This window comes from Penaeus monodon, chromosome 41, assembly GCF_015228065.2.
Source record: "Penaeus monodon isolate SGIC_2016 chromosome 41, NSTDA_Pmon_1, whole genome shotgun sequence".
NCBI classification, from domain to species: domain Eukaryota; kingdom Metazoa; phylum Arthropoda; class Malacostraca; order Decapoda; family Penaeidae; genus Penaeus; species Penaeus monodon.
Window position 1 is genome coordinate 2,443,713 of NC_051426.1, and position 22,500 is coordinate 2,466,212.

General features: G+C 36.5%; 1 protein-coding gene across 2 annotated transcripts in view; it reads right to left on the bottom strand.

Moving 5' to 3' along the window:
• Positions 1-7,784: 7,784 nt before the first annotated feature.
• LOC119598607 (putative uncharacterized protein DDB_G0282133) overlaps positions 7,785-22,500 on the bottom strand; it is a 27,216-nt gene continuing 12,500 nt past the window's right edge. The window contains exon 2 of one of the 2 annotated variants that reach the window (XM_037948281.1): positions 7,785-12,979. In XM_037948281.1, coding sequence (XP_037804209.1) covers positions 10,769-12,952 — 2,184 coding nt within the window. In that variant the 5' untranslated portion in view covers positions 12,953-12,979 and the 3' untranslated portion in view covers positions 7,785-10,768. The remainder of the gene's footprint in view (positions 12,980-22,500) is intronic. The other variant, XM_037948282.1, reaches the window with a different exon arrangement.

Below are 22,500 nucleotides of genomic sequence, written 5' to 3' on the forward strand. Positions count from 1 at the left end.
AGACCCCACAGTAGGTGCATCTGAACCTGTTACTCGGTGTCACTCGAACAATTATTAAGCAGGTCTCCCAAGTTTTAACTTAGAAAATTCTAGAACCCAAGATTAAGGCAATATTAAATAAGTCAATAAATAATGAAGTGAAAACAATCTTTCAGTTATCCTCTTGATATCAATTAATCCCAAGTTTTGGAGACCTGACACTCCTCAAAGGTCAGTGGTGGCAGTTTTCCATTTAATTGTGGAATGTTAAACATTAGATAAAAATAAGCAAAGCCTACGACCGCTCGGAAACACCACAACACTTCAGACTACCAAACTCCATGCATATCCCCTTATTCAAGACAGTACATACGATATAATAACCCGTATTTCCGAAACAGAGGAGATATAGTGCTTTTTACACCCACAAGCAGCATATTGCCGATAATGAGCGACCGTACAAGGGAACTTTCTGATTTTTAGTTACGACCTCAATTTTTATGCTTCAGTGCAAATCTTTACAACGATAAACTAAAAATATGCCTTTGTTTATTCTGTCACTGGTAAATACTTTTTGAGTTTTCGTTGTGTATTACATGTATAATGGGTTGATAAGCGCCATTTTTGTAAAAAAAAATTGTTATATACAGGACCTTACAGTCTTTGTTTTGTTTTCTATATTTAAGGCGTTAAACTTGATAAGCAATTTCTGAGTTTTAGTCACTTCTGTGTCTATACCTCAGGGATTATCTTTATATCGCTAAGATGTAAATATGTCTGTTTATTGCTTTCATTTATATATAATTTCTGAGTTTAGTTATAGCTTTACGTGTATGAGTTGAAGAACACATTTATTGTAGAATATTGGTTTATACAAAACCTTAATCTTTATTTTATTTTTCAGGCCTTACCTATCTGTATTTCAGTCCATGAACATAGTGCCTAAGGTACAGGACCTAAATGCTGACAAGAGTGGGTATATGCTGACCATACTCTTGTTATTATTCTTATTTGAAGACTTGTATGGAATGTCTAGACTGTTTTTTTTTAAGTTATTATTACTCTTTTGGAATATGATTTGTCTTTTCCTTCATCTTACAGTTTAAGAAGGGGGGGGGGGGGGTAGAACGACGAGCCAGCTACGCAGAGTACCATGATCGAGTGCACGGAGAACTCGGGAGACAATGAGAGACAGAATGGGTCGAGAGGTCGAAGCAGTGGTTCTCCTCTTCCACCTTCCACAGAGGATTAGACCGAGGAAACGATCTCGAAGAAATAAAGGTCTGTCACACAATATGCCTCCCCTTGAAAGCTGACGCAACTGGTAGGTGTAGATTTGTGGAATTCCCCAGAATAAGATAATAAAATAGATGATCGAGTTTTATGATCCTTTGACTGATGTTTGATATCTAATGTTTCTTACAAGTGGTGGCGCACAGTAGTTGATTTCAATATATTGCCTGGTGCACAAGTAAATGAATTATTCAGATGCGTTGTGAACACTTATCCCATGCATAAGTCACATATTACATCTGCGCACAAAGAGAGGGAAAGACTTTATATTATAATTTGACGATTCCTTAAGTGACGGAAAAAGGGGAAATCTGGAAGTCGCATTCCAACCCAAAATGCCCTGTGGTTACCTCTACCTATTGTGGTAAGCCGGCTAAGTCAGCGAACGTAAATTATCACACCCTGTAGTTACTCCTTAACCACTATAAAGTGAGAGGTCAATTACCCCGAGTGTAAAGTAGGCTAAGTCAGACACCCAGTAGTTACTCTGTAATCGCTTACTATAAAGTGAGAGGTCAACTAGCCGAGTAGAAAGTAGGAACTGGATTCATTTCTAGGTATTTACGCCTTAAGGACAACGACTCATTTACCGCCAGGCAGGTGCATACATGGGAGGCAGAAGCAAATATCATTTATTGATATTTATCTTTGTGTACAATTATGTCTTCGTCTTTTGTACTCAAAATGTTCGCCAGAAAATGCTTATTCCGAATCACTAAATAGGTTATCGCTATCTTTATCGATATTCAAATGTCTTTATATTCTATAAATGCTCAGTAATTCTGTTTCCTTATCACGAAGCTTTTTAGTCTTGTAAACACTACAACTCTCTTCTGTATATAAGGTACCCTTGTTCCTTCGCCACGAAACCACCACGTAAGCATATGTATCGGAATTTGTGTTCATTCAAATTCACACACACTCACACACACACACACACACACACACACACACACACACACACACACACACACACACACACACACACACACACACACACACACACACACACACACACATATATATATATATATATATATATATATATATATATATATATATATATATGTGTGTGTGTGTGTGTGTGTGTGTGTGTGTGTGTGTGTGTGAGTGTGTGTGTGTGTGTGTGTGTGTGTGTGTGTGTGTGTGTGTATGTATATATATATATATATATATATATATATATATATATATATATATATATATATATATATAAATATGTATATATATGTATATATATATATATATATATATATATATATATATATATATATATATATATATATATATATATATATATATATATATATATACATGTACAATATGTATATGTACATATATATAACATAAGTATATTTGTATATATGTATATATATATATATATATATATATATATATATATATATATAATACATAGGAGGACCAGTACAGCAGGAAACCACATCATGCGCATTTGCATTTATTGAGCTTTCGAACATCAATAACTGTGTCCATCATCAGAATCTGCATATACAAGAGAAACAACATTTGTAAGAACTAAGTACATTAGTATTGAATATATAATTACAGCGAAAATAGGAAACAAGATACACCAGCAACACAAATTATAAAAGTAAAAGTCGGGAGAAAATACCAAACACAGAAAAAATAATAAGATGTTATGCTTACGAGGTAACGTGTGCAAATTATTTCAAAGTATAGAGAGTAGCTGAACTTTCATTGTTGTTTATGTTTGGTTTTATTTCTTTAATCAATAATGATTTTAAAATTCTTAGATCATTTACATCTTTTGCTTTTCTCAATATTGTGAAGTCATCTAATTTTATTACATGATTTGTTTTAAGAGAGTGATCTCGAATTAATGAGTAATTTGGAGAGGATAGTGGACGTAATGTCCGATAAGAGACCCCTTTATGCTCACAATATCTCATTAGATTCCTTATTGTTGAACCTATATATGTAGCGTTACAGCTAGAACACTTGTACGAGTAGACTACGTTTGAGCGTAGATGTTTTGGAGACTTTTTTAAATAAGATGCTCTGCCCAAAACCAATAAATTACAATGTGCCTCGGGATATCCGATACCTTAAGCAACCGTATTATGGTCATACAAGTTTTGCCTTACGGAAAGAACTACAGAAACTACTTAATTACCATTCCTCACAAATCAGTTTCAGAATGATCTTCACCAATTCCAGAACTATTCGTTCGTTTTTTTCCGAAAAAAGACCAAAACATCTATGCTCAAACGTAGTCTACTCATACAAGTGTTCTAGCTGTAACGCTAGATATAAAGGTTCAACAACAAGGAATCTTGCTCACCACGCAGCGCTCCAAATCTCCCCGTCAGCCGCACAGGGGCGGCCCGATCTCTGCCTCGTCAGCTTTGCATCTCCCCAGCCTCGCCTCGCCTCGCACCGCACCCAATACCCGAGTGTGTAGGTTTGTCAAAAAAAAAAAAAAGATAATCGGTGATCAATGCTTAGCTTTCCCTTAGATTATTTTCATTTTGTGTTCAATACTTAATCTCGACTTATTTAATTGTGCATTGATTTTTTTTTATTCTGCGTTCCGTTGTCAGTTATAGGTATTAATTTGCAGTTTATGCATTGTCTAACTAGATTCTCACTCGTACGTATCCTGTATTACCGCCGATATACACGCTGCGCCATACAGTACTTGCGTCATGTTTTAACTTTTCTCACTTTTATAACATTGTGCCACTGTTTCTTATGTAATTTTTTATTGTGTTCAACTACATGAATTTAAATTATGTTTGATTATGATGGGGACCATCATTTGGAAACCAGGGAGATATGTAACCCAGCTTTATATATGTGATGTTACTGAAATATGTAACAAAATATGTTATTCTATTTATCTGTTGTTACATTCTACATGACTTGTATAATCTTATGTATTGTCACACACATGCATATAAGTATGTCCATTGCTTTACCTGTTTATTCGTCTCTCGTTGCCACACTAGACATTCCAATGCTGTGTTGTCTATCCCCTTCCACAAGAGCTATACATTGTTGTAACACTACCTGTCATCACCAATGATTGTCACATATTAAGCACGTGATCTATGCCCATCTTTAGACCACTGTAGGAGATGACAGGCCTCGCTCCTCGGCGCAGCCGGACTCTATCATTACTATACAATAAGGGGGTCAAGACATCTTGATCGTCTACCATACATTCTAAGCTCGCCACCTACCATACTCTTTTAGGGCCCACCATTCCGGCTCTTACATTTCACATACATATACCATATGGGTTATTTTAACACACACTAAATCCCTCCCCAGAGAGGCTCACTAATGGATCTCGAGTGTTTTCGCATAACCCTTATGGGTACAGGACTCCCTTGGGGTCACAGATAGCAGACACCGGTCATTACTCTATTCTTGCCATGCATATGACACTATTAACTTATACATATATCTAAATATAGTAACACTACTTGCTACACACAAAGCCTATTACTCAACACAACAACGGATGCGACATCCTCAGGTCTTTCGCCTTGTGGCGTCGCTCTGTCTACACGATCATATCCCCTCCCCTCTATTTCCTAGTGCGTTGCAACTCCTCGTCTATTTCCCTGTAGACCTATATAAAATTAGCGTCGCCTGCACGCGACAGCCAGACAACTATAGCATCCAGAGCAGACCAAGACGCGACTTAGTCTGCACACGACCGCTCATCAGCCTCGTTACAGTCTGTATGTGTGTATAAACTATACATATATACATATGTATATAGGAACTTATTATATATTCATATATATGTAAATCTATCTATATCTCTATACCTACCTATCTACCTATCTATCTACTTATCTATCTATATGCCTATGTCCCTATCTATCTACCTACCTCTCTCTCCATCTATCTACCTATCTATCTATTCATTTCTCTACCTATCTATCCATGTAAACACATATAAATGCGAATTGCCGCGTGGGTTTTGTTCACCACCACGTTCAACTAATTTGCTGAGCCTGAAAGAAACCCTTTTATCCGTCTCACCATCACTTGGTAACAGCCTTTGGGACGTGAAGAGGCGTGCGACCACCATTGTGATGTATATCTGCATAACTTTGTGGTTCTGTAATACACTACGTTTGTACTTATTACATCACATATCCACCACTCCCACTTATCAAGCTTATTTTTTTCCCCTATAAGCTACAATTATATAAAATATATTTCATGACCTCAGTCAGAGGAAAAGAGTGCAAATCCCGTGCTTTTACACAGAACCTGAATATCTTGTAGAATACTGGACCGAAGGAAACTGAAAATACATTAATAAAACCAAAGGGAAACAAGATGAAAATACTATAGACAACAACAACAAAAACTCTTGAATTTTCAACGGTACAATTGATACTAAAATGCGATTTAAAAGGGACAATCTATAAACCTGTTATGTGATGACTTGCTCGACTGATTTTGAAAAAAAAAAAACAATATGGAGTCAGTTATTACGAAGCAAAGTGCAAGCAACTTTAAAACTTAAAGTACTTGAGAACTGACACTGATTAAAAGTCTGGTGGCAGAATACCATTAGATTATTAAGTGATATTAATTACTTATTCATCAAACAAGAAGAGTGAAAGGCCTATGATAACACGCGATTCTGTTTCTCCAATTAAAGTTCTCCAATCACACTTTCTATTGTCTTTATCTTCCTCTTCTTCGCCCTCATTATCATCATCATCCTTTTCATCTCCATCTTCATTATCATCTTCCTCATCCACTTCCTCCTCGTCGTCATCATCATTTTCATCTCCAACTTCATATTCCTCCTACGCCTCCTCCCCCTCCTCCTTTTCCTCCTCATTATCATTATCTTCCTGTTCCTCCTCATTCTTATCATCATCTTCCTCCTCCTCCCTTTCCGCATTATTGTCATTATCCTTTTCTCCTCATTATCATCATCATTATCCTCCTGCTCTCTTCATTATCATCCTCCTCTCCTCATCATAATCACCTTCCTCCTCCTGCCCCTCCTTATCATCTTCATCATCATTATCCTCCTCATCATTTATCTTTCTCCTCCTCCTCTTAATCATCATTTTCTCCTTCTTCCTCCACCTCCTCCTCTTCATCATTATCCTCCTCCTCCTCTTCGTCATCATTATTTTTATCCCTATCTGTTCCACCTCATTATTATTATCATCATCACCATCATAATCTTTCTCTTCTTCTTTCTCCTCCTCCTCATCGTCATCATCATCTTATTAGTGTTATTCTTATTACTGTTATTGTTGTTATCATCATCATCATCATCATTATTATTATGATGGTGATGATATTTATTATTATTATGATTATTATTATTATTATTATTATTATTATTATTATCATTATCATTATTATTATCATTATTATTATTATTATTATTATTATTATTATTATCACAATTATTATCACTGTTATTATCAATAGTAACATTATTATTGCTGTTATCACTATTATCATTACTATTACTATTCTGTTACTGCTATCATTATCATAATAATTTATCTTTTTTAGTGTTTTCATTATTATTATCATTGTTATTGATATCATAATTATTATCATTGTTATGATTGTTATTGTTATAATTCTTATTCTTATTATTACTATTACTACTACTACTGCTATTGTTCTTATCATTATCATTATCATCATTGCCATTGTCGTTATCATTATTATCACTATCATTATTATTATTATTAGTAGTAGTAGTAGTATGAGTAGTAGTAGCAGCAGTATCCTAATTATCATTATCTTTATTATTTTATCACTATTAGTAGTAATAGTATCATTATCAGTTTTAATAGTATCATTATCATTAGTAATAGTATCATTATTATTAGTAATAGTATCGTCACTAGTAGTAATAGTATCATTATTAGTAATAGCATTAATGGTATCGCTATCATCATCATCAATGATGTTGTTATCAGTGGTCACCATGCTTATCATCATTATTTTCATCGATATCATCGTTATCATTTTGTTACCATTATCATTATTATTAAAATTATCATTATTATAATTATCATAAATATAATTATGATTATCATTATCATTACCATTATCGCTATCGTTATCATTATAATTATGATCATTAATACTATTTTTACTATCATTAAGGATTTTCATCATTATTGCTATTATCATCACCATCACTTTTCTTATCATTGCTATCTTTATCACTGATACTTTTACCATCATTAATCTTATTGATATTATAATTACTCTTTCCGTTACCAGGCCTATTTCTGAACATTAACTTCATTACTATGGTTATCATTATTAATATTACTTTTGTTGGTAATGTTATTTTTAGCATTACTATCACCTTTATTATCACAATTATAGTTATAATAATTAGTAGTAGTATAATCACTAATATCACTTTTATAATTATGACATTTTTTTTCATCACTATCAATTTCATTATTTTTTATCATTATGTAATATATATTTTAAAGGTTTCGCTTCAAACATTTTTAACTGTTTACAGATTTATTAAGTAATCATACAAAAAATAAAATAAAATGGTATAAAAAATGTGAAAATAGCACCATTCTTTTCTTTTTACTCACAATATTTGCATTTTTGGTTTTAATTGTACCATTGGCGTTTTGTAGTCTTTTCTATTTTTACTTCACCTTACTTTTTTACTCTAAAACATAGTTTTATATTGCTTTTGTTTCTAGTGGTGTCATTGTCTCGTTATTTTCACTCAACATGGTTTCGTAATTTTTCAGTTTTATTTCGTCTTTTGTTTCTTTTTCTCGGTCGTATTTAGGTTCCTTTGCCTCTTCTTCCGGTCTTCCTGCTGGCGAGACGACGCTACCATCATTGTCGTGAAAGCCTTGCATTTCTTCATCGCGGATTTCCATAGTTTCATGTTCTTCAGTGGGGACAGGATCTCGAGGTACCTCTCCATAGCCTCCAACGTGGATATGAATGACGGAACACCCGATCCATCCTCTTCCGACTTCCGTTTGCGTAACCTGTAGCAGAGGAAGTCGATGGGCGAGACGCACCAGTCGGTGTAACGGTGTGGTCTTCTGGAGTTCATCTTGCACATATCGACGGAGCTGAGGGTGCGTTGCAGGTCCTGGCAGCTGGGGATGATCTTGTTGCACTTCTCGCATTTCAGCTGACCAAAGAACATGTGGTTGCAGGCCTCCTCGCCTTCCACAGTCTCGTAGCATGTAAGACACTGCACCGCCGTCTCAAGTTTGGGTCTCTCACCGGCGTTTGGGAACAGGTCAGCTTTCATGAAGATTGCTACGCCATTTATCATTTGTTGTTTGAAATGACTAGTTTCATAATAGTGTTTGGACGGCGTGCTTGGATTACATGTTGCTAAATCACTGACATTGAAAGCTTGCATAAGACAATGACTTATCACATTGGTTCTCTCTTTGGCGTTTAGATCAAGCTGAATACTATTTGATGGAGATGAATCCTGCGAAGTCTTCTTGTGGTAGTTAGTGTTTATCTCTTTTGTGCCTGACGCGTCTGAAGCATCCAAAGCATTTGTTAAATCATTTCTTTGCATAATTTGCTCGTGATAACTTGGGTCAGATTCGAATCCGTCCGGTGCACTTGGAGCAGGCTGGACACCTGTTGCTGAACAATTATCCTGCAGCGTTTTCTTGTGGCAACTCCTTTCTATCTCTTGCCTCGTCGCATGTCTGTCTGGCGTGCATCTAACAGGTCGTTCATCTTTCGTTAAGTCAATGTCAAAAGTTCGTTTGTGGCAACCATTTTCCATCTTGGTTTTGTCTGGTGCATCTAAACCTATCCGAATTCTTGCTGTGAAATCAGTTCTTTGTAAAATTTGTTCGTGATGACCCGTGTCCATTCTTGGTACACCTGCGGCATAAACTTCTGAATGATTACTTTGTGTTTTTTTCCCTTTTTTCAAGTAAATTGCAAATACTTGCGAAGTCCTTGGGGAAGGATGTTCTGAAACACGTTTTTTGCGCCTCACAGGTCGGAAAGGCACTAACTCGGGTAATTTTTGAGCTTGTACGGGTAGTTCTTGAACCATCTGAGATGGACTCGGGTTATTTACAGTTCCATTGCTAGGACCTACAGGTGTTTCTTGAGTTTGTACAGAAGGCTCAGATGCATGTATTGGTGGTTTGTTAGCATCTACCGATGGCATAGATACTTCTGCTGGTTGTGCAGGACTATACTCTTGAACAGTCTGAGAATTAGCAACTACAAGCGGTGAAGGCACTGCGAGTGGTAAGGTTGAAGCACCAGAATCTGCAGGTGTCACAGCAGTTGCAGCTTGTGCAGGTAGTTCTATTGGATGGACAGAAGGGCCCCCTGAAGTAATTTTATGCACAGGGGTCTTACTATCCAGAAGCGGTAAAGTAGAAATGCATGGTGATGGGAACGTATATGCGGATGTCACAGTATTTGTTAATGGTGGCAAAACAAGTGTATATTGTGGAACATTTATCATTTGTACCGCAATCATAGGTGGTGTAGAAGCAACAGTCTGTGGTGTAGAAACGTTCACATTATTTGCCTCTGGTGTAGATGGTGTTAAAGCACCCACAGAGGAAGTACAATCACCTATATGTGTAGGAATTTTTGCAATTATTTTAGGTGTCCTGCGATGCTTCTTTGCTTTTGATTTATACCCTGATGTTTTGGGATCCCTCTTAAACCGTGCTGCACGAACGATGAATATGGGAGCTTTACGTGGCTTTGACTTATTTTCAGTTCGAATATTGCCAGACTGTGGAGTAGCATCGACAGACTGAGGAGAGACACCTCGAGTCAACTCAATTTCAAGTAATCTGATACGAATCCAGGTGGTGTAGGAACTTTCTTGCTCAGTTCTGTTTGCGTGTTCTCTGATATGTTGTTCTTGAAGTGCGTGTTCTCGCCACTCCGTTTATGAACGGCAGAGAAAGAACGGGATAATGCATCTTCTGTGTTCCTACATTTATTAGTGTCTTTTCCATGTTTTTCTGGTGTTGGAGGATCACTATCTGGTGGTGTTAAACGATCATTTATACACGCGTCTAACATAATTGCAGGTTGGAAACTGCCGGGTTGTGGGGGAGTTTCTACTGACGGAAAGGAGACACACTGAGGAATACCTATTTCCACGTTCTCTGAAGAGGTGTTTGATGGTTGATTTCCTTCGTCCATTTCTCTTTGCGAGTCATAATTTAAGTTATGATTGATGTGCACATCCCGGTCAGCCTGTTTATGAACTGAAGAAGAATCGAGTATTGTATCATTTTCGGACTCATCATATTTACCCATTTCTTCGTGATTTTCTGGTGTTGTTGGATTACTTGCAGGTGGTGTGACACAATCGATTACTGTGGGTGCGCTCTCACGTAAAAAGTTAGATGGTGTATGGGTTTCTTCAATAATTTCTTTTTGTGTGTTATCAGTTTGGATGTCCACAGCGTTGTCCTCACCCTGTTTATAAACGGAAGAGACATTATTTTCTGGGTTTTTTACATCTCCCTGTTTCTATTTCACGGTATTCTAGTCTTGTAGGATCACTATAATGTGGGGTATCACAACCAACTAGCGTCGGAATACCCTCGGATGGCTTCAACACGTTTGTAAGTTGAAAACTGCCATCTAGCTCGGTAACCTCTGTGTAGATTTCTCGGACCATTTCTCTCTGCATATTATCTGTGAAGCTGTTTTCGGAATCCGAATTCCGGTCAACCTGTTTATAAACGGGAGATGAAGAACCGAGATGTGCATTATTTTCTGAGTCATCAAAGTAATTCATTTCTTTTTCGTGGTCTGTGCTCGTGGAGGATCTTCGCGGGGAGACTGTAGCGTCCTCCCCATCTTCACTTTCATCAAGGAGGTCAATAAACCTGATCGATGCGCCTGTCTTAATGTTGACTCTATAGCTGCTGTGTGGTGCAGATACCGGAGTATGAGTTTTACCTCCGTTGTCTTCCTCTGCAGCTGACGTCTTCAGGTAAGATAAGAAAGTTTCTGCTGAGATAAGTGTGTGGCCTCCAACCATCGTGGTCTGTTCCAGGTCCTCACTTACAGACGAAGGAGAAGAAACGATGTCGTGGCTCGTCTGGGGATGATGTTGCGTGTGGTTTTCGTCAGTCTCTCCTGACGGAGAATCCATTTGGCTTTGAGGATTACCGTTGAGGAGATTCGGAGGACTGTGAGTATTTTCTTCCGGGGGAGTAACATCGCTCTTGGGAGAACCAGCAACGTTAGCGTTATCTTTGGGAGAAGATTCGTTTGCCTTTCCCCTCTCTAGTGTGAGGTTCTGGAAATGCAGCTGACGATGAATGGCTTGCCAACACTGTTCTAAACTCCCGCCTACGCCTTGTTGATTATGGAGTAGTTGATTCGTCTGCTGTGGCAATTCTTTATCTTCCTCTGCTCTGTGCACCTGTTGAGTTTTGGATTGACTGAACTGTGTCTGACAGTGCTTAATATAATTCTGATACTGGTTTTGTTCTCTGCACGCTTTCATATTCACAGGATGCTCTTCCGTGTGTGCCTTTCGATGCTTTTCTCCCATTTGTACTTGATGTCGGGCATTGTAATGCAGATCTAGTCTATATTGTTTCTGTCCATTTTGCTGGTGCATTTGCATATGATACTGATGCATGCGGTTAATTTGGTTATGATCCTGATTTTGTTGTTTGTATACCTGCATTTGTGACTGATACTGTCTTTGGTTTTCTTCTCTATTTACTTGATTTTGATATTGGTATTGCAAGCCTGGTCCGTTTTGCCGGTACATTTGCATAGGGTCCTGAGGCAAGCGTTGCATTCCCTGTCTAGAAAACGGATCCATCTGGTGTGGAAGCCGTGGCTGATGGGACTCCTTCCTTCCTTCTACGTGTGCTTGGTAGCCAGCATTTCCGAAGTACTGACTGTAATTTGGATAGTGTGCATGTAAGTTAGACCTGTAATCCTGTCCATAGCTATGTTGGGCATTCCTGTGGCGAGGATGGGGTACCTGGGATTGCTGAAGTTGCATTTGTCTCCTCCACTCGTTATGCTGGGAGGATACATTGCGACTTGGGTCGAACCTCTGCTGTTTTTCCTGCTGTGTTGATGGAAATGTATGTTGTGAAGAAAGATGATCCGAGGAAGAAAAACATCCCGTGAAATCTAGAGAGTCTTGTGATCTAGCTGGAGGAATCCTTTGTTGCATATTGGACGCCTTAGTATGCATCGCTTGCTCTGTGTGGTTCCCGTGAGGTACTGTGTGGGTTGGCTGGTTTCCCTGCTGTGTTGATGGAAATGTATGCTGCGAGGAAAGATGATCTGTGGTATACCCAGAGGGAGAAAAATATCCAGTGAAATTTAGAGAATCTTGTGATCTAACTGGAGGAATCCTTTGTTGCATATAGGACGCCTTAGTGTGCATCGCTTGCTCTGTGCGGTTCCTGTGATGTACTGTGAGGGTTGGCGTTGTTTCATGCGCGTCTGTGGAAAGATATGTTGCCATTTGTCCTGACGCCGAGGATTGTATGTCGACACAAGGAACACATCTTTCTTTCCCAGCTTGGTTTGGTCCCTGTGATGGTAACTTCCTACGTCTACGCAAACTTGACAGTTTTTTAAGCTCTGGCATAGGCGGCAGTGTCTCGGCCTGACCCGTTGGCAGACAAGGGGATGGTGACATCTTGCAGCGGGGGGATTTGGTGCAGCTCTGTTGGGAAGAGAGAAATGTTGCATGAATATTGGTTTTGAGAGAATCTGCGGAAATTTATTGAATGGAAATGTGATAGTGCTTCATGATAGTGGTTTAATAATTATATTACGGCCCAGATGAATAGCTACAATAACTGAAATCCTGATAATATAACGAAATTGGTAATAGATCCTCATGATACTGATAACAATTGGCAACTAGTTAAGACTGTTTCACAAGCTTGCACTCAATGTGTGTGTGTGTGTGTGTGTGTGTGTGTGTGTGTGTGTGTGTGTGTGTGTGTGTGTGTGCGCGCGCGCGCGTGTGTAGAAAGGATGTAGAAGGGAGGGAGGGAGGGAGGGAGGGAGAGAAGAGGAGAGGAGAGGAGAGAAGAGGGAGAGATAGATCGATAGATAGATAGATAGATATAGGGGCGGGGAAGAAAAGGGAGAGAAAAAGAGGGGGGATGCAACGATTGCTAAGTTATATCAGATACGTTTCATATCATTTACACGTATTTATATGTATCGTACCATTTATGGAACTAAATCATTACTGCACTAACTACACCCGTTCTGTCTGCATCTACCAAACACATGCCCGTGAATTCTCAACGAACAAAAATCACACGAACACAACAGACACAACATCTGCCTTTCCTCATGCCACCGCCCGTCACCCGAAGCAATAGTATCACCACATCACGTAATCAGGTTTGGCACAAGGCATACTTCCATATATGATCACACTATTAGACGCAACAGACCCCCCTTTGCATGTATAAGTGTGACAGACAGACAGATTTAAGAGGAAGAGAGAGACGTCTTTGACCGTCGCCGCCATAGACTACTCAGCCCACATACTATTTTATTATGATAAAGTATACAATGATCTTGTGGTATAGAGGACTCAACTCGCTGCTGCCCATCAACCAGGGATCTACTGTTTAAACGCAGATCTCGGATTGCGAATATTCGACCCTGTGAACTCTGCCGCTGACAGAGGATGCTGAATCGGCCAATATATGGCAAAGGGAATGAGAGACTGAGGGACTGGGGGGATAGGAAAGAGGGAGAGAGGGAGAGGGATGGAAGGAGTTAGAGGCAAGAAAAGCGGGAGAGAGGAAGAGGGAGGGAGGGAGGAAACGAGGTAAGGAGGGAGAGAGGGAGGGAGGCAGGAAAGGGGGAAGGTAGAGAGAGAGAGAGAGAGAGAGAGAGAGAGAGAGAGAGAGAGAGAGAGAGAGAGAATTGGGTGTATTAATATTCATACCATTTACAGTAATGAAGGTATAAAATACATGTATGTCTGAAGAGCGATATAACACGACACATTCTCTTCCTCATCTCTCATACACCAATCCTCACTTGGCTTGCCTTAAAAATTATATTCATAAACAAATGGTCACATCTCTTTACTTATTTCCACTGCTCCCTTTCATTAACCTAGATGCCTGCGATTGCACTTATCTCGTTCACTCTCTAAACAATGCTTTGCAATCCTGTGTCTAAAATCATTATGTCTATCTTAGTATTCCTTTGACTCCCGAGAATTAGTCGCATAGTTTCACCCTACAGTTTTTTGAGTCTCTTAACAGGCTATGAAAAGTGTTGGTTCTTGTTCTATTGATGTAGATATTTTTTTCTCGCAAATTCCAAACAGTATTTCTTGCTACTTTTCTCTTTTCCTCCGCAAATCTTTGGTATGTACGTCTAGCATTAAAATCGCTCACTAATCGAGTAGACCAGAGGACATGCACTCTGGTAAACATACGAAAACAAAGGACCTCACAGAAATGTAAATGTTGGCAACTTTTGACACTTCCTGAGTACGGTTTCTAGTGTATAATCCCTTTCGTGTCACTAGTTTCCTAGAGACAAATTGTGTCAATATCATTTGTGAACGTCAGACGCTAGAGTAAATTATATGAGGGAGAGAAAGAAAGAGAGAAAGAGAGAAAGAAAGAAAGAAAGAAAGAGAGAGAGAGAAAGAAAGAAAGAGAGAGAGAGAGAGAGAGAATTTACACCACCTGTTATTATAGGTCTCTCTCGGTCTTTGGTTTAAAAGGCGTCGCCTGCTCTCGGTTCCTAAGGCATAAGAAAGACCCCTTGCGTTCGTAATCCAAGAGGCCACCGAATACAACTACTACTAATAATAATAACAATAAGAATTATCATTATAATAATAGCAGTAGTAATAATAACGATCATTTCAATAATTATCATAATAAAAAGTATGCAACACATACATACATTATTTGTTAATGCGTCTGCTTGTAAGATGAACCAATCCGTCGATACCTGACCTCCCACTGATTCTTAATCTGCAGGTATCAGTTTGGTCATTCGTCTCCCTCGCAGATCCATATGATAGTGTTAATCTGGAGGTATCAGTTTACTGTTCGCTTCCTTTTCCAGATTTTAGGAGGTCCCCAGATCAGATATCAGGAGGTCCCCAGATCAGAGCGTGGCACGTCGGCAAGCGTGGGTTACGCCTCGCGCTGGGAAATCGCCCTTAGGTCCGTCCCCGTCTGCCTGACCAGGGGACAGAGACTAGCTGTCTGCTCCTCCAAGGGCTGGAGCAGACCTAACCCCCTAGACAATCCGGAAAAAAACGAAACTGGGCACTCCTAACAACAGGCGACCCACAGGCACTGCAGACGACGGACAATATAACTCGTAAATACCCACGTCTTCTTCACCCTGGAATTTTAGCTCGACTGGAATACCACCCATCGCTATCACTCTAAATTACTGATATATATATATATATATATATATATATATATATATATATATATATATATATATATATATATATACATGTATATATATATATATATATATAATATATATATATGTATATATATATATATATATATATATATATATAATATATATAGTATATATATACATGATATATATAATATATATATGTATATATATATATATATATATATATCAGTATGTATATATACATATATATACATGTATATTATATATATTATATATATATATATATATATATTATATATATCATATTTATATATATATATATACAGTGTATAACACACACATCAATAACATCACATAACCAAAATAGTGAGCGCGTGGAGAATTATACATACAAAACATGTATATATATATATATATATATATATATATATATATATATTATATATACAGTATTATACACACACAACAACAACACACATCACACACACACACACACAACACAACGCACGTCTGAGCGGCGAAAATGTATTACAATACAACAACGCACAACATTAATATATACATATATATATAATATATATATATATATATATATATAATAGTATATATACATATATAATATAACATTAATATATACACACATATATATAATAATATATATATAATATATATACATTATATCATATATATATATACATATATAACATATATATACATACTAACATATATAATATATATTCATACATAATTTATATAATATATATATATATTCATATATACTACATATATCATATATATATAGTATATATAATATAATATGAATAGATATTACATATAATATATATTTATCAATATTATACCTAACAACCAAACATAATATATTATATATATATATAATATATATATATAATATATATATATATATATTCATATCTTGACTGCATGATATTTATATTATATATATCTAACTGTTTGCTGAACTATAATGTGAACATGAGATATATTACATTAATAATATATACTTATTCAAGTTTACTACTCTAAAAATACTGTGTAAGTTAACACTAATTTTATACTTATATGCGCATAACCATTATGTACTCTACTAACATAATGATAAATAACATTAAGGCTGACAATGATTATGATGATATTATCATATAAGTATATATCATAGAATAATATTGTGAATAAATGATAAATTATATCGTTAATAAATGAGATACTTAGGAATAGAACAATGTTTATAAACAAAAATGATAAAAGATATAATAATAATAAAGTATTAGTATGATTATATTAGAGATAGAGAAAAAACAAAGAAAAATATAGATAATATGAAGATATGATAAAATGAAATGATGATAATAGAAGATCGGTAAATAATGAAAATGAAGAAAAAACATAATCAGATAGAAAATAAGATTAATTAATAAAAGAATGGGAAAGAAAAGAGATAATGAAGAAAGAAGAGACGGAAAAGAGAATGGAGGTAGTGAGATTCCTAACACACATTTGAGTTTGAAGTGGGTAACAATTGACCATCTATAACCAAATAAACGGGGAAGAGAGTGAGAAGAGAAAAGGGAAGGAGGAAGGGGAGGAAAAGGGAAAGGTGCAAAGGGTAGCGGAGAGAAGTGATAACAAAGAGAGAGAAACAAGATGGAAAGGGGGGGAGGAGGGACAGAGGGGGAAGGGAGGAGGGTAAAGAAGGGCATTTATCGTAATTATAGAGAGTGTCGAGTGATATAGTATGGAAAAAGTTATTATATAGGAAAGATATAAAAGAAGTTAAGAGAAAGAAATGGAAAAAGTAGAGGACATATGTGAAGGGAGGCGAATCGAATACAGAAGAAGTGATAGCGAGGATACATAAAACAGAACGAGAGAGTGAGAGAAAAAGAACGCGGTCTTCAATGTCGAAAGAGAATGGGAGAGAGCAGAGGTGATATACATAGGATAGAGAAATGGTGACAGAGAGAAACCTGTGAACTAGTTGCGAGCGAGAGGTGAGGTAGAGAGTTCAAGGGGACGAACGTTATACTATTTACAAACTGTTTTACCTAGGTCTACGGTAACCATTTTCTTTTTATTTAAAGGGAAGATCTAAGAGTTATTAGACGGCTGACTAAATTACCGATAGATAGTCAAAAAACGGAAAGAGGAGAGAAGAAAGCACAAAGTGTTCCTTATATGCCAAAGTGTCATCTATGCCCTCTCCCACCCCAACTCTCTATTGTGAACAATAGTAATACATGCAGTCAAGAATCAACTATAAGTCGGGTCTGTTGATTATATGTCGATTACTGACTGATCTAATACATATTAACTATTATATGATTTACATTAATAATTTATCTTTATCTAACATTTTTCTATACCTATTTATTTATTATTACTATCTCATTATGTAATTTACATATTAATAAGTAACAACTATTGATCTAACATCTTCTATGTCATATGACCAATCATTTACTGTAATTTATTCATTATCTTACTTTCTATATAGCAATCTCAAAAACTATATCTTAACACATCAACTTTCCTCATTTTATTGATTACTTAGTCTTAGAAAACAATATGTTCTACTACAATAAACAATTTCACAATCTGTCTATTTACTTAGTTTGTCATTCTGACAGTATGTGTTCATGTGTTACTTTCTTTTTTTAGTGTTATCTGCGATTCTTAATATTATTTTCTTTCGAAGGTTAGAGGAAAGGGGATACTATACAGATTATTTTGACTGGCTGCTAGAATTTCGCGCTATTTGTCAACAGAAACGGCAAAAGCAAGGTGATAATTGTAATGATCATAGCATTAGCAGCAGCAGTAATAATAATGATAACGATATTGACAATAATAATGTAATTATAATAGCAATAATAATAATAATAATAATAATAATAATAATAATAATAATAATAATAATAATAATAATAATCATCATCATCATCATCATAATCATAATAATAGTTATAATTATACTACTACTACTACTACTACTAATAATAATAATAATAATAGCAACATTAATAATAATGATTCTAATGTATGCATGTAATGTGTGTATGCGTGTAATATATGTATGTATATATGTAATATTATGTGTAAGGCCTATGCCACTCACATCCACCCAGAAAACGCTCATTGTTATCTTACCAGGGTTCATTTATTACCTACACTTCAGCAGATAAACAGACCTCCCATATGACACCACCCCCTCTACTTCTGCCGTACATATGACACTTACAATATGTATGTATGAAATATATCATGTATGTATGTATGCAATATATGTATGTAACAAAGCTCCAAACTTCTCCACAGGGAGGCTCTCTAATAGATCCTAAATGTTTTCACACAATCCTTATTGCTAGGGGACTCCCCTTGGGACCACTCGTACCAGACTCCTTCCCTTACCTTACCATTGCCATACATATAGCATTATTAACTTATAAATATATATTTTGTACAGTAACACTATCCTCTACATACCAAGCCTTTCCTCGACACGACGGCCCATGCGACATCCGCAGGCCTTCCGCCTCGTGACGTCGCCCCGTGTACAAGATCACATCCTTTCTCCACACTTCCTTGAATATCGCAACCCTTGTTAATTTCCTAGTTTAACTTATATAAAAGAAAGTCGCCTGCGAGCGACGGACGGATAGCCTACAAGTACGCTGATTGACCTCTGTCCGTCAGTTGTACCATTCTCTCTCTATAATAAACTGCTGCAAGTGAACAAACGTATGTTACACCTTTGCCACTACCCAAGATTTCTACATCGTGCCAGACGCTACTTTAACAGTGTGTGTGTGTGTGTGTGTGTGTGTGTGTGTGTGTGTGTGTGTGTGTGTGTGTGTGTGTGTGTGTGTGTGTGTGTGTGTGTGTGTGTGTGTGTGCGTGCGTGCGATTGTGTGTGTGCGCGTGCGTGCGCTTGTGTGTGCGCGTGCGTGCGTGTGTGTGTATGTGCGTGCGTGTGCGTGTATGTTACCGAGCTTCCGTAGATTTTACTTATTCTTGATCTAATGCTTAACATTCCACAATTACATGGTAAACTGCCACCACTGACCTTTGAGGAGTGTCAGAACTCCAGTACTTGGGATTAATTGTTATCGAGAGGAAAACTGAAATTGTTTTCACTTCATTATTTATATAGTTATTCAATATTGCCTCAATCTTGGGTTCTAGAATTTTCTAAGTTAAAACTTGGGAGATCTGTCTAATAATTGTTCGAGTAATTAACCGAGTAACAGGTTCAGATGCACCTAGTGTGGGGTCTGCTCTGAGACTGACGACTTTTCGTCACACATTTTGTCGCTCAGCCTGGCTCTCATATCTTTCTCTTCTTTCATTGGTTCTTTTTCCATACACATTTCTTCATTGGTTATTTCTTGTCCAATGACCATATTCCTATGGTTAAGACACGCCTACACTAACAACAGCACTCTGTTGTCCACGTTTTCCCACGTCCGATCCTGAGCCAGGTCAAAAAGCTGTTACTCGTGTCCACTTCGCCCGATAGGTCAATGGGGTGCAAAACCGCATACAAACAAAGGTTAGGTCTGCCCGCCATGTGGTGTACATCTGGGAGAGACTTTCCTGGGTTACTTCACCTGTTTCACTATTTCACTTGTTAGGAGATAACTCTCTCTCTCTCTCTCTCTCTCTCTCTCTCTCTCTCTCTCTCTCTCTCTCTCTCTCTCTCTCTCTCTTTCTCACTGTGTGTGTGTGTGTGTGTGTGTGTGTGTGTGTGTGTGTGTGTGTGTGTGTGTGTGTGTGTGCATTCACCATATCAGATTTCTCGTAGAAAAAATAGACGCAAATTCAAACTATTGTATTTCCTAAAACTAGGCGTTACAAACGAACCCACTACGATGTATTTACAAAAAGGAGTCAAATTTAGTGCGAAAAAGTAAGGACAAAAACAAGCAATAATTACGACACAACCAAGTCAATGATAATTAAGGCAAACACTAACACCCCTTTTACCCCCCCCCCCCGATATTTCTGTGCAATTAATCTAAAAACTCCCGATCGACCCTCAAGTGGATGTTGTTCTCTGCCTGCTGCTCCATTTCTGCTTATATTTTTTATACATTTATTTAATGTTTGTACAATTTTTTATTTTATAGTGTATATATTCCCTTCGTTATAATATACTACATTTGTAGGTTACCGTATTTCAAACAGCGAAATAAAATATACATCTGTACACATCCCTGATAATTATCATAATAACCTAACAAATACCATCTATATACATTTATATATAACTATAACTATAATAATAAGCTATTAAATATCATAATCATATTGATGACCATAATTACCCTAACAATAATCATAAGTACCAAAATATTATCATAATAATAACCACTATCATTATATGATAATAATCAATATAGTCATAATGATAACCATATTAATTTTCACTAACAATAACAATAATTTTCATAATGATAATAACCATAATAATTCTCCTAATGATAATAATCATATGAATTTTCATAACGATGACAATAATAATCATGATAATTATACTCCTAGCAATTAAAGATAAGAAATATAACTGTAGCAATAATGATTATAGTGCATAATATATGTTGATAAAAATCAAAATAATTCACAAAACAATGATAATTATGAATGATAAAACCCCTCTCCCGTGTTGATATTATGGTAGAAAAACCCACAGTGCATTGTGTGTGTTTTTTTTTTCTACCAGTGACAATGGTAATAATAGTAATATGACAATAATGTTAGTAAATAATAAAAATTAATAAAAACACATAATAATAACATACAGATAATAATAAACATACAAAATATGGCTTATAGTTTGTCAGCTGTTAACGATAAACATGCGACCCTTAATATCATTATATATCAAGTAGTAATATCGAACAATAGAACTGCCTTATGCCCTTTATATATTTTCGAAGTCTCTACGTGTCTAGATATGAGGTTATCCCAACGTTCCCGAGTACCTCCCTAGTAACCAAAGCAAATGGCACTTACTTGATATAACTGCAAGTAACAAAATCAGATCAGAACAAGAGGCTTATGCATGTATTCAGAAATGAGGGAACAATTGCCTCGTGTTCTTTACGTCTATGACAAGGTTACTCCAAGGTATCTTTTGACCAAAATATTAACCATAACAATTATCATAACACCAAATGTGCAAATGGCACTTACTTGATATAACTGCAAGTAACAGAATCAGATCAGATCAAGAGGCTTATGCATGTATTCAGAAATGAGGGAACAATTGCCTCGTGTTCTTTACTTCAATGACAAGGTTATTCCAAGGTATCTTTTGACCAAAATAACAGCCATAACAATTATCATAACACCATAGGTTATCACGATAACCACCATAATATTTATCATAATAACACCATAGGTTATCACAATAACCACCACCACTATCATAACAATTATCATAATAACCCCAATTATAAGTTATCATTATAACCATTCGTAACCACAAGTTATGACCACCATAAGTTATTGTGTACACCATAACAAATATCATAACAAGTTATCATAACCACCATGATAATTATCATAACCATCATGACAATTATCATAACCACCATGACAATTATCATAACCACCATGGCAATTAGCATAACCACAAGTTATAACCACCATAGGTTATTATGACCACCATACTTATCATAATGACCATAACATATCATAACCACCATAAAATTATCATAGCCACCAAACAAGTTATAACCACCATAACAAGTTATAACCACCATAACAGATGTAATAACCAGTTATAAC